The sequence below is a fragment of the Clytia hemisphaerica genome, unplaced genomic scaffold (assembly GCF_902728285.1).
Source record: "Clytia hemisphaerica strain Z4C2 unplaced genomic scaffold, Clytia hemisphaerica genome assembly, whole genome shotgun sequence".
Lineage (NCBI taxonomy): Eukaryota > Metazoa > Cnidaria > Hydrozoa > Leptothecata > Clytiidae > Clytia > Clytia hemisphaerica.
This window is the reverse complement of record NW_027103564.1, coordinates 1,195,758-1,208,472: the sequence shown is the minus strand read 5'-3', so window position 1 is coordinate 1,208,472 and position 12,715 is coordinate 1,195,758. Positions and strand designations below refer to the sequence as shown.

At 35.6% G+C, this 12,715-nt stretch overlaps 1 protein-coding gene across 1 annotated transcript; it reads right to left on the bottom strand.

Annotated features, from left to right (window-relative positions):
- Positions 1-2,166: 2,166 nt before the first annotated feature.
- On the bottom strand, positions 2,167-12,265 carry LOC136800918 (hatching enzyme 1.2-like). The gene is made up of 10 exons (XM_067057528.1): positions 12,112-12,265; positions 11,216-11,386; positions 10,041-10,173; positions 8,907-9,010; positions 8,299-8,370; positions 7,701-7,758; positions 6,823-6,958; positions 4,872-4,962; positions 3,385-3,567; positions 2,167-2,616 (listed from the first exon to the last, which is right to left on the bottom strand). Exons 1-10 carry the CDS (start codon positions 12,203-12,205, stop codon positions 2,507-2,509), a joined length of 1,152 nt encoding a protein of 383 aa, XP_066913629.1. The 5' UTR covers positions 12,206-12,265; the 3' UTR covers positions 2,167-2,506.
- Positions 12,266-12,715: the final 450 nt, after the last annotated feature.

Sequence of the window (12,715 nt, the reverse complement as noted above, 5' to 3'; positions counted from 1 at the left end):
TTAGGTATTTACGGACCGGACCTCTGACCTTAGAAACGCTAAATTTTTGCGAAAAAGTCACCCTTAGAGAGATTCTTAGAGAGACTTGCAAATTCCCACTAATGGTTGCAAAAATCACAAACTCAAATTTTAGTTCCACTATGGGTTGGGAAAATTTCAACTTCTTGCCTCTAAAATGATCAAAATTTGATTTTTCCCTCCCTTTTAGTCCCGCTAAGGGTCCGAGGGTCAAAAGTCGGGTGGCACACCCCCGTCGGCTTGCAACCCTAGTACCCCCCGGATGTGTTCTTATCTTCTAGGAGACCACGTGCCATGATTCTAAAAGCCTGAATTGTTTTTGTTAAATAATGAGTTTCGGGGACAAATTTACTTTGGTCGGGTTAAAGTGCGATGACTGCTAGATTTTTGGTTTAGTATTTGTTTGACTTTGTCCGATAAATTTCGATTATTCGATTACGAAATTTGGTCTACAAACAACTTTTTGCCTGCATACACTTGTAAAACTTCATTATCTCCATGAACTTTTGCCGTGTTACTAACAAAGGACACGTCAATTTTAATCCGATTATACCCCTGCCGCCTTTAAAGATGTGTTCTAAAGCTTTCTAGGGGTGACTAGACAACAAGAGCCATAATGATTTTTCTTGATTTTACTCCCTGTCTCATCAGAACACATCAATATTACTGGCTGATTGATTCATAGAACCCTAATCAGAATAGATTTAAAGATGTGCTCGTTAGTACAAGTTATACCCTCATCATTCGATCATTATATCTAATCTCAGAAAAACTTTACGACATCGATATGCATCAATACGACACAATAGCTCAATCAATAATGGAAGACTAAATTGTTTAAAAATCGGTTAAAAAATGACACTTTAGGAGACTATTTTGAAATCATCGATAAAAATCATTACGAAAAAAGCCCAATCAATATTAGATAGCTATTTTCTTCTGCAGCTATTAGGGTTTACTTTGTCGCCCGCTTTGTTGTTTATAAAAAATAGTTCAAAGCTTGAGCTACCATTTCGCATTCGAAAAGTTGTATTTATTGCTACAAATTCGTGTCTATTAAAAAAAACGGGGGTTTGATAAATTATAAGTGTTCTTGAAAATGTTGTATTTATAGGAACAATAATTTCTAAATCGTATTCTGATGAGATCCAATTCTTTTGATCAAGAATTTTAATATCAAAGCGCTTTTTGAGTTTTATGTGCGTGTAATAAGTATTTAAAAAGTGATTATTTGTGTGATTTCGTACCCCCGTCTAAGAATTCGAACGTTTTAATGTTTACATTCTATTCTATTACAAAATCAAAGAGGGAAGACAACATGGCGTCAGAAAGTTCACTGACAACACTTTAGAGCATTTGGTGTAAAACTTTTATCTATAACTTTAGATAAAGGTAGAATTAGAATGTCCAGTAAAGGGAAATGATTCAAGTAAAGTATGAAGAATGAAATGTGCATCAAATTAGATTCTTCGCAGTGATGTTAACTAAACTTGAAATTTTTGAGGTCCAGCAACCTGACTATTAGTTCTCAAGAAAAGATGCAATGCACACAATGGTAGAAACGCCCTTGTAAAAATCTTCAAACTGCGGAACAAGACCGATTCGTGATTTCCGGTTAGGCGAGGCCAATTTGATTAGTTGTTTTACAGGCCCGACCGACCCTGATATTCCAAAAATCGAAATAAAAATAAAATTTATTTTGGTAGTACATTTAATTTTCATTGCTTTACAGACTACTAAATTTTCAAAATGTTGGTAGTTTTTCCAAAATTTTGGGAATTTTATGTTCAATTTTTCATTTTACCCATGAATTCGACCTTTTTGTGTCTCTTTATTTTCTATTTCGCATTTCTGTCAAGATGTAGTACTTTAATGGGATAAATTTTCGCGGGGATTAAATTTCGCGGTTGACCTCAAATCCGCGAAATCCGCGAAAATTAATCCCGCGAAAATTTATCCCATTAAAGTAGTTTGCCTTTTTAGGAGATTTTATAGATGAAATTCTACTTTTATTTTTATTTTTATTTTTTCGCCGACCAACCGACCTTGTTTTTGATTAGCTTGGCCCGTAAAACAACAAATTAAATTGGCCTCTCCTCATCGCCTTATGGTAAAAAAACAACGAAACAACAACAACAACATGAAAACTGAATCTTGAAATTATGAAAATTATATTTTCAAGAAATAAAACAAAAATCTATATTGTCTAACATTTAAAGGTTTTATTCTTAAATAAGGGTGATATCGCTTGCTTACTCATCAATTTTAATTCAAAAGCTTTTTCACATTGAATTGACACGGATGTGGGGCAAGATTGGTCAGAAAAGAGGAAAAGAAAAACATTTTTTTGCTTAAATCAGCATAATATAACAATAGTAAGACACTGTCCTGATATGAAATATGTATCTGATATGAAATGGGAACACTTATGTAAAAAGAAAACCTTTAAGAATCAACAACTTCTGTATTTGAGGTGATAAAATACAACCTAGCATCGACCACAAGTCTTGAGACAATTCTTTTTAACGTAACCATTTGAATCACAATATATTTTCCATGATGGACAGCTACCATTGTTGTCTTTGCAGTTACTGGATGCTAAATTGAAATGTCGAAAATTTCGCGTTACAGTTCACAAATGTATAAAGCCCGAACAGCTAGATAGCGTACTTTGGTTGAATAATGTGCCGTGGTTAGATATAGGAAATCCTATCTAGGTCACGTGACATTTGCATGCCAAATTGTGGAAAAATCTATAAATCCTGAAGAAGATAGAGTACTTCAGCAATAGCAACAATAATTTTTGCGACATTCACCTTTTTTGTTTAGAAAAGCTAAAAGCACCTCCATTCAATTTACTGGAATCTGTGATTACACTTATCTAAGAATCTTATAAGAATTTGAGGCTGAAGTAAGATCGAAATTAAAAACATTCAGATTATCAGAATTCGCAAAGACTGATTTCAAGTTCTTTAGTACAAAAAAAATGCACATTGTTGGATTATTGTTGCAATATCCTCAAAGATCCCAAATGTTTTGGAAATTTTATAAGACAATTTTTGGCCAAAATACAGGACAATTTAGAACAGAATTGTTGAAAATAGGGCAAGGAGCGAGTACAATATGCTCAAGAATTAGTAAAAACTTAGTATATTCCTTTTGGTAAACCATTCTAAGTTAGTACCGAGTATGTTTTTTTGCACCTGAGACTGTAAGGTTCTATTTTATCTACATCCTGACTGACTGAGGATGCTAATTACTAAAATCAGGACGCCTAGGAGCCCTATTCAATTTAGAATAAAGTTACTGTGTACAAAGGAGTCTGCATGATAGCATCAGTTTAGACAGGAGTTAAAAATAATTTACGTTTTTTGGTTGTTGCGGACGTAGTAGTGGGTGCTTCAGTTGGGCGTGGGGCGGGTGTTGTTTTGGCACCACCCTCAGTACACACACCACATGTTTTTCTACAATTGTTTTGAACGAACCAACGCCCACAATCGTGCGCCCACATTTCAGGACAGTTCTTGACGTAGTTATCTACGCATCCGGCTAAAGAACGAAAAAAAGAGTGAGAAGTGTATAAATTCTATAACTTGACACCCCTGTGTCACAGACCCACCGGGACCCCAGCCTCACTGAAAAATTTGGCAAAAATTTCGTCCCCGGTGGGAAAATACCCTGGAAGTTCAGCCCCACTTGGAACTTTGACTTTGATTTCATCTCCATTCGAGATCCAATGTTTAAAAGTTGCACTCCAAATGTGGGATGGTCCCCACTGGATTTTTTAACCTTGGAACAAAGAAAATCCCCATTGGGATTTTAATAGGAATTTCACCGGGGCTGTGAGACAGGGGTATAACTTGATAAGCAGCAATTTACTCTTCAACCTGCCAATGGAAGAAAAATATATTATATTTGAAGATAGAATGTGTTCTTTGGCAGTAGGCATAAGATACCACAACCGAGGAAACTGGTTATGACCATCCCTGACTACGGCTCTAAGAGATAGTGATTTTTTCTGAAAATGTGGTCCTTAAGGAGACTGACCCTTGGAGAGACTGAATTGCTAAAAAAAGGGATTCTTAGAAAGACTTTTTCACAAATCTTCCGTTGTTTCTCGATCCTACAGGCTACAGTAAGCAATGTGAGAAATCCGATCTTTAAAACATCACGCACATACCATTTATCTTTTTATGCTCCACTTTCAGGGGTATGTTTACTGTACAGGCAGTCGGTACCACTACATGAAAAAGGCAATTATTGCCTCAACGGGAAATATTTCCCGAACGGAAATAACCCGAAAAAGAAACTGTTTCCAGATTGAAAATTTCATCACTTTTCTGTTTCCCGTTTTGGTCAAGAACTTTTCATCGTCCCCGAACGGGAAATAGAATTTTTGTAAACAAAACACATTTTTGTTTCCTGATCAAGAAAAAGTTTCCAAATAGGGAAGTTTTTGATGGAAAGTAGAATTAAGAAGCGATTACCCGGTGAATTTCTTAACTACCTGATTTTCCCTCCTTTACAAGAGGGACAAGTTTTAAACTTTCCACAGGCATTTCCGGAGTGCTCAGAGGCCACCGATAGGGAAACTGGTGAACTTCCCGATTTGGAAAGTCTAGCTATTTCGGGAAGTTTTCCACCTTCCCGTTCGGGAAATATTTCTCGTTAAGGCAATAGTTGCCGTTTCCATGTAGTGGTCCCGACTGACAGAGTGTCCCGGAAAAAAGTCCTGTGTCAGAACAAAACGGCAAGCGGACAAAATCTTGTGTGTTTTTAAAATTTTTCTATTGGCAGTCGTGTTATGCCACAGGACTTTTTTCTGGGACATCCTGTATTCTGTATTGTCTTACGTTCAGTAGTTGGTGGTCGAGTTCTGATTGGTGGCCGTGTGTATCCATCTGTCTGACTTGTTGCTCCACAATACATCCTATTCAGTTGGATCTGAGAAAAGAGGAAGAAAAGCATTGAGCATTAAGCAACGGTTGCAGATCTAAGGTAGACTACGCGTGTCTCCTCTGATATATTTTAATATTCGGGATGCGTATCGTGTATGAAATCCCGTCCGAGAGTTACCTTTGTCTTTATATTTTTGAGTTTTGGATTTCTAAACCTTTTAAAGAAAATTGAAACAGGTTAGGACGGGAAAGTTATATAAGATTAGCATCTCTATATCAAAACATATCAGAGGGGATGTATGGCGCGCCAAAGCGGAAATAAATACTATCTCTTTAAAACAATACTATCTTCGTTTAAAACATACTATCTTTTTAAAAAAATACTATTTTCGATTAAAACATACTATTTTCGTTCAAAAAATACTATTTTCGTTGAAAAAATACTATTTTCGTTGAAAAATTACTATTTCCGTTTGAAAAAATACTATTCTCGTTTAAAACATACTATCTTTTGTAATGATACTATCTTTTTTTAAACAATACTATCTATTTTAAAACGATACTATCTTTTTTTAAACATACTATCTTTTCGAAAACAGTCTGGAAACGAGGTTAGCACGTCTTGCCTCGCTCATTTTAAAGTTTGCATGCATGACCCGCGCATGGTGGGACGGCGGAATCATGCTTGCTGGATGGTCCAATAAGATCAGCAATTTCCTTCCATTTGAACCCTATTGTTTTTAGTGTAAGGACTTGGTCTTCGTTGATATCTTTCAATGGTCTGCCACGAGTAGCCATTTTACTGTGAGTCAGGTCAGATCTTGTAGGGAGCCGGACGCCATCTTGTTATGTTGGTCCTGCATGTGGGCGGATGAGGCCATATAAAATAAACACGAAAAACCAACGCCCATTACACGCCCCTCAAAATGAAAATTACACAAATTTGAATAATCGAGGCAACCTATATTCGAAAAAAGATAGTATTTTTTTAAAAGATAGTATTTTTTTAAAAGATAGTATTTTTTAAACGAAGATAGTATGTTTACAACAAAGATAGTATTGTTTTAAAAAGATAGTATGAAAGATAGTAAAAATAATATTATTTTTTAAAGATACTATGTTTTAAACGAAAATAGTATTTTTTAAGCAAAAAATAGTATGTTTTAAAAAAGATAGTATGTTCTATGTTTTAAACGAATATAGTATGTTTTTAAAAAAAGATAGTATGTTTTAAACGAAGATAGTATTGTTTTAAAAAGATAGTATTTATTTCCGCTTTGGCGCGCCATAGGGGATGTGTGCAGCCTAGATCTGAGGCAAGTTCAAAATTTTGGAAGGACAGAGTACTGCAAGGATTATGGCTAAAAGAAACGCTCTCTCTGTCATAAATTTTAAGCCCTCTCAGTCCCACTACTGTAAGCTCTGTCTCAGTTTTTTTCCCGCAGAATTCAGTCACTGTCTAATATTTTAGTACTCATTTAGTTTGATGGTCGCTATTACATATGAAAATGAAGATTAACCCGTTCACTGTTGAGCACTTTTAAGAAATCAAAAATTTGACTTCTTCAAAATTCATCGAAAGTTTGACTTTCAGAAACCACTTATTTCCCATCCAGAACACGTGACCCGTGTGTTTACAAACAAAATTTCTAAATATGATGCAAATCTTAGGGCTTCATTTTTTCTTGCTTGAGAAAGGTTGAAGATTCCACTCTAGCCTCTTCGGGGTTTCAAACTCAATGGTTCAGCCGCTTTAGTACACTCATAGTTGGCAGCGAATGTATAAAAACAACTGTGTGCCGACTTGGTAGACTTTGTAACATTACTTCAACACTTTCAAGTGGTGTGAAATAAAAGTTTCGCTTCGTTTAAGAAAATATCCTGGACTTTTGATTGGCTCTTATACCTTGTCAATTTTACTAAGTTCATCACGTTGACCAATCAGACGTCGTTTAGAGGGGTCACGTGTCCTTATGGTGTATTGTTTTCGGTTGAGAGCAAATGCATTATTTCGGTAATGCATGATGGAGAGGAAGTCGTATCTGAAAAGAAAAAGAATATAGTTGACTCTCTCTAATTCGATCTGCATGGTATCAAAGATTTTCTCTGAATTATAGAAGGATTCGAATTACAGAGAGTAATGTAGTAATTTAAACCCCTTTTCAGCTGAGGGGACCAATATTTTTGTTTGAATTACAGGAAGATTCGAATCAGAGTGCGTTGATTGTAAATGAAAAGACAAATTTAAACAATAAATTCGTGATACTTTATCAGCTCTTTCTACACCAGTCCTAATTGAGCCTCGGCACCTTTTACCCCTTACGCCAAACTCAAATTCTTTTCCATTTTTAGCCCGGCCCTTATTTAGTTCCGTTCCCTTACGTCGGTCCATAATACGCCAGCGACGAAAAAATAACCAATAAAGGACCGGCGGTAAAAAGAGCCGTTAAGTTAGCCAATATTAATTTTTCATAGAAAACCCGGATCGACTCTTTGTTGGAAAGCTATATTAGTGTAGCCTCGTTCCAGATTATGGAGAGAGAGATCGAGACAGCTTGATTTCATTAGAATCAGGGACAGTGGTTTAAAATGTAGCAAAGTCTAGAGGTCCAATGCTTGTAAACGTGATAAAGTGATGGATCCAGGATCTCAGTTTGAAGAAAATAACCCAGCTGGCACACAACATTTTTTCGACGTTTTTCTAACGTTCACAACGTCCATATAACGTTAGAACAACGTTGAAACAACGTTCTGTGTCAGATGGGAAGGGATGTTATGACTCACTCTGTGTCCAACGAATCAATAGTTCTTGTTGTGTATTTATCGAAGTTGAATTTGTCTCCTGAATGAAATTTGAAAATGGTCAAGAGTTCTCAATAGAACGTCAACACGTACCCCAGCGGTTTGTGTGAATGTATGAATGGGTTTTTTCACTTGCGTGAATCCGTGAAAATTGAACAAAACTGTGTGAATGCGTGAATTGGAAAACTTTGTGTGAAATTTGCACGAATTTCGAAAATGAATTGCGTGAATGCGTGAATTTCGAAAAATGATTTGCGTGATTGCGTGAATTGAAGGTCCGCTAGGGAGCTTATTACATTTATAGAGAATAAAGGTTTCGTATGTGATATGTTTTAGCTGGTTAATAATGTGTAAAAAAAACTTATCAAGTTTTCAAGGTATTTTTGAAAGGTTAGATGTTTGAATATTATTGAATATCAGAGATTTTGTAAAAAGAACGTGGTTCTTAAAATTTCAAAAAATCAAGAGGATTCGGTCAGTTTTCATGAGAGCCAATCAGAAATGTTTATATGAAAGTTTCAGCCAATCAGAAGCGTTTATCTGAACGTTTTCTAAAGTTTCAACCAATCAGATAGTTTACCTGGCTTGATATTATTCCACATGATTTCCACATAATCATCTCTGTCTGGTCGCGATTGTTCATGAAAGAATCCTAGAATAAAAAGAAGAGAAAAAAGATAAACCACAGTAAAATCGGTAAACATAATTCCCAAAAAACTATTCTTTAGGAATTATGTACTAGAGTGGACTCTTCATTAATCAAACCCCCACAACTCGAATATGATAGCCCCTGCTATCATAACCTTCATTCCCTGTCTATCCCGGAGAGGTAAAATGCTAAAAATGGCTACGCTCCACCGCAGGGACATTCAGTGCAAAAAAGGTCTCAGGCAAGGAATGTTGCCTAACCATTAAAAACCGAAGCGTTATCTTTTCAGTCAGAAAAGAAGAGTTTTGTACAGGTTAGTTTTTCGAAGGGCACTACAAAAGATTACGTTTAGAAAACCAACGAATGCCGAAATTCTTTTTCTCAAAAAGATCTCAATGTACAATGTTTAATGTTTAATTAAACGTAAATACAACCATTTCCATTTTCTTACAGAGAAGTTTTAAACAAAAAGAGCAATTTTCGAGATTTTGAAAAATCCTTTTGTTATTTCTGCTTTGTCAGCATATAAGACTACTAACCAAGAGCATGGCCAATTTCATGGATGGCTGTTCCTTTGTTCCAACAACCATAACCTAAACTGATTTCGTTTCCCCATGAATTTCTTCCAACGTTTGAAAAACATCTGAAACAATATAAAACGAATGACATTTTTGACTTTGGACCATTTCAGGGTATAATTTTTTTTTAAAGGGAACATTTTTTAAGAGAAACTAAATTTTATGAGTCAATTTCTGGACCAGGGAGAAATTAATTTCACGGTTGCTGTCATCATTTTCTTTGACAAGAGAAAATGAGAATTTTCGACATCATTGTAGTTTGGGACTAAGGGCTTCTTAGACTACACAATATATTGACGAACAATATTCGACAATATCGTTTTCGAACCGTAATGTACGAAGTAAATAACAAGCGCTCTATTATAAAAGGGAATTTTCTTTCCGTAAACAAGCCCCCTATATATATTGTTGGAAAATTGCAAATCAAGCTGGCAATGTATTGCAGACACCTTTCAATATATTGCCGGCACTCAGCAATATATCATCAATATATTGTCTGCCAATATATTGTGTAGTGTATAATATAGCCCTTTAAGCATCGCTTCTTTTATGATTCTAATACTGCTCACGGAAGGTGTATCAAGTCCATTCGTAAAATCAAAAAGTGATGCAAGTGGCAAACGGCTGCGTACGAGATTGTCCTTATTTTAAGATGTGTAAAAAAGGCAATGATCTGGATCTTGACCAATTCAGAAGAACCACTGTTTCCTAATAATTTCAACTTCAGGAGAGCTGATTCCAACAGTGTATCAGTAATGGTCAATCATCGGATTCCACGAATTGGATGAGTATCAAAAGTACAAAATCAAAAACGAAGTATCACGAAGTAAGTTAGTATCCATCTTGCCCGTCTTTTTACCCGTTAACAAAACAAAGGTTCAACGAAAGCCAATCTTTTTTATTCTCGTACATTCCAACGTCCAGATAACGTTAGATGAACGTTCAAACAACGCTGTGTGCCAGATAAAAAACAGGAAATCAAAACATCGCCCGGTGTATTCTAGGCTTTGAGGTCATTTTAGGATCCAAGGAAGATATCTATCAGTGAATAAATAGAAAATAACACGCTTGGGATTTAGATTTTGAACCACTTACCCTCCTTTCAAGACAAAATGCATATAAGGGCCACGCGATGGTAATCGATCAACTTGTTGGAATCGTATACATGTGTATTTTTCATAATCTGCTATCGCATGCTTGATGGTCTCAATTGCATATCCATGACTATCTGGTGAAGAAAAAAGTAGAGATTTAAAGTTTTGTTTGTAAATAAGAGTGAATTCGTTTGCTTACTCATCAATTTCAATTTACAACTTTCTTTACATTGGATTGACACGGATGTGGAGCAAGATTGATCAGAAAAAGGAAAAGAAAAACATTTTTTTGTTTATATCAGCACAATATAACAATAGACAGACATTGTCTTGATATGAAATATGTATCTGATATGAAACGGGAACACTTATGTAAATTTTAATGTAATCCCCGACCGGGAATTGGGAATTGTAGAGTGCAACCCCTGATAGTCTCTCTATAAGGGTGGCAAAACGTCAAAAATTGGACAAAATTTTCGAACTTCTGTCTCTCCAAGGGTCGATTTGTCTGTACACAGACCCAGTATCTACGACTAATTTCAAAATTTATTGCCGTAGAGGCAATAAATTTTGAAATTAGTCGTATATACTGGGTCTGTGTTGTCATTGTTGTTTCTCATTTGAGATTTTTCAAACCGACCGCTGCGATGAAGTGTTGATGAGAGAGGGGAGACGGTGAGAGAAGTGTTGTTATTTATAGATCATACTTCATCGCAGAGATCTCCGTACGGGAATTTTTTTATCACACAGACAATGCGCACAGAGTGTACTACGAAGCGATAAACGTGAGATACACTCTGGTAGTACTCAGAGTAAGGGTCGATTTTTGAGCTTGGACATACCAATCATCTAGCAAACCTAGCAACCCCCGGACATGGAAGCTGGCGGTGTATCAAAGCTAAATTGGGTTACACAAGGAAGAGTTTTCAAAGCTAAAAAGACTTAAGTGTGAGAAATTGAAATAAGATGCGAGTCTTGAAATATTTCCATTTAAGGCTTTTTAGACTCGAATTTTATCAATAGATGAAAGTTTTAGGAAAATCGCAAATCGAGCTCACAATATATTGTGGATAACTTTTCAATATATTGCCAGAACTCAGCAATATATCATCAATATATTGCTTGACAATATATTGTGTAGTGTATGTAGCCCTTAAGTGATTGTTTGAGACTTACTGAAATCCTCATCGATATAATACTTGATGAGATCAACTTTTCCGTTTGTTTTCCAATGACTTGATTTGATTGAAGCGAAAGTGTTGCTCCCCTCTTTTCGTTTACTTCGTTGTTCAGTCAAAGCAGCTAATTGGTCTGGTGATAGCATCATATCACCTTCGAAAAATTTGCCTATAATTAAAAATGGGAAATATAGCTTTATGAACAATATTTAAATTCCAATTTTTATTCAAGAGACAGGTCAGGTGATTAGATTATGTCACCTTTTATCATCTCAAATTTTGCCTACAGTTGGAGATGGGAATATTGTATTTTAAGCTCTCATTTTTACGCAAATTCTTAATCAAGATAAGCGAAATGGTAGTTTTGAATTTCGATATATAGAAACCACAAATGAAACGAATGAACTTTCATATATGGTAAATGTTTTTCCTCAATTATTTTGAAATGCAGATTGAAAATTGCTTAGCTCCGAAACTAAAATCAAGCTTATTCAAATTTTCATATATCGCTTTTGCAGTGATTAAATAAAGGAGACAAAGTAAGATAGGAATCATACACCCACTTCTGACAGACCCACTGGGAACCCTTTCCATTGGAAAAATTGGTCAAAATATCACCCCCAGTGGAAAATTATACTCTAATTTTGACCCACTGAAAATGGTCAGATAAGCAAATCCTCACTGCAAAATGATGTGCTATTTTTTCAAGACTCACTGAATCTTTTGGCTTGAAAACAATGGAATTCAAATCATCAGCCATAAAAAATATGGGAATATCACTCCCTATTGAGTTTCCGTCCGTTATTTTTACCCCCACTGGCTGAAAAAAAATCCTATCGGGTTTGTGAGAAGGGGTGTAATCATCGATGAAGCCACCATGCATGCCACACCTACCTTCTTCAGGTTGTCCACCAAGTACAACATGACTGCCAGGCAACACCAAAGCTGTCAAAAAAAACAAAGAAATTAAGAGATGATGGTTCTCCATCTTAAAAGCAATCAATGACTGTAGAAAAATTTTAGTCAAGGTTGCGCCGATAATGATATGACCAATGAAAGCTATTAGCTAGCATCCTCGTTTTATATAGGCTTAGGTTAGGTAGTTTTGCACATGGTACTAAAGAGCAAGTGACAGGGGGGCTCTCATACTTAATGCCAAATGACAGCCTAACCACATGTATCCAGAATTACTAATAAAATTCATAGTGTCCAATAAGATTTTTTCAAAGATAATTTGTCCTCTTATGAATACTTGGATTTTTAAGGGAATTTAGTTGAAATCTTTGTGAAGACCGTTTTTAGATATTGTCGCATACACCCTGAAAATCTGGCAAATTTACATCTGTTTAAGATTGTTCTAGTCCATGGCTGAATCATCGTTTGTTACAAAGTTTGGTTAAGAAAGTTTTTTTGAGATCAGGTGATTAAATAAGGCTGCAATAAAAAGTTTTAGACTTCCGTTTTCAGATTGCAAGTTTATATAAAAATCAATGAAATT

Bases quoted from the DNA above. Each gene is read 5' to 3' on its own strand.
- LOC136800918 (XM_067057528.1), bottom strand. From the start codon at position 12,205: ATGGAGAACCATCATCTCTTAATTTCTTTGTTTTTTTTGACAGCTTTG. The intron at 8,371-8,906 runs GTTAGTAGTCTT...TTTTTATTCTAG, and splicing joins TGAAATTGGCCATGCTCTTG to GATTCTTTCATGAACAATCG. The intron at 3,568-4,871 runs GTAAGACAATAC...TTCGTTCTTTAG, and splicing joins TCGACCACCAACTACTGAAC to CCGGATGCGTAGATAACTAC.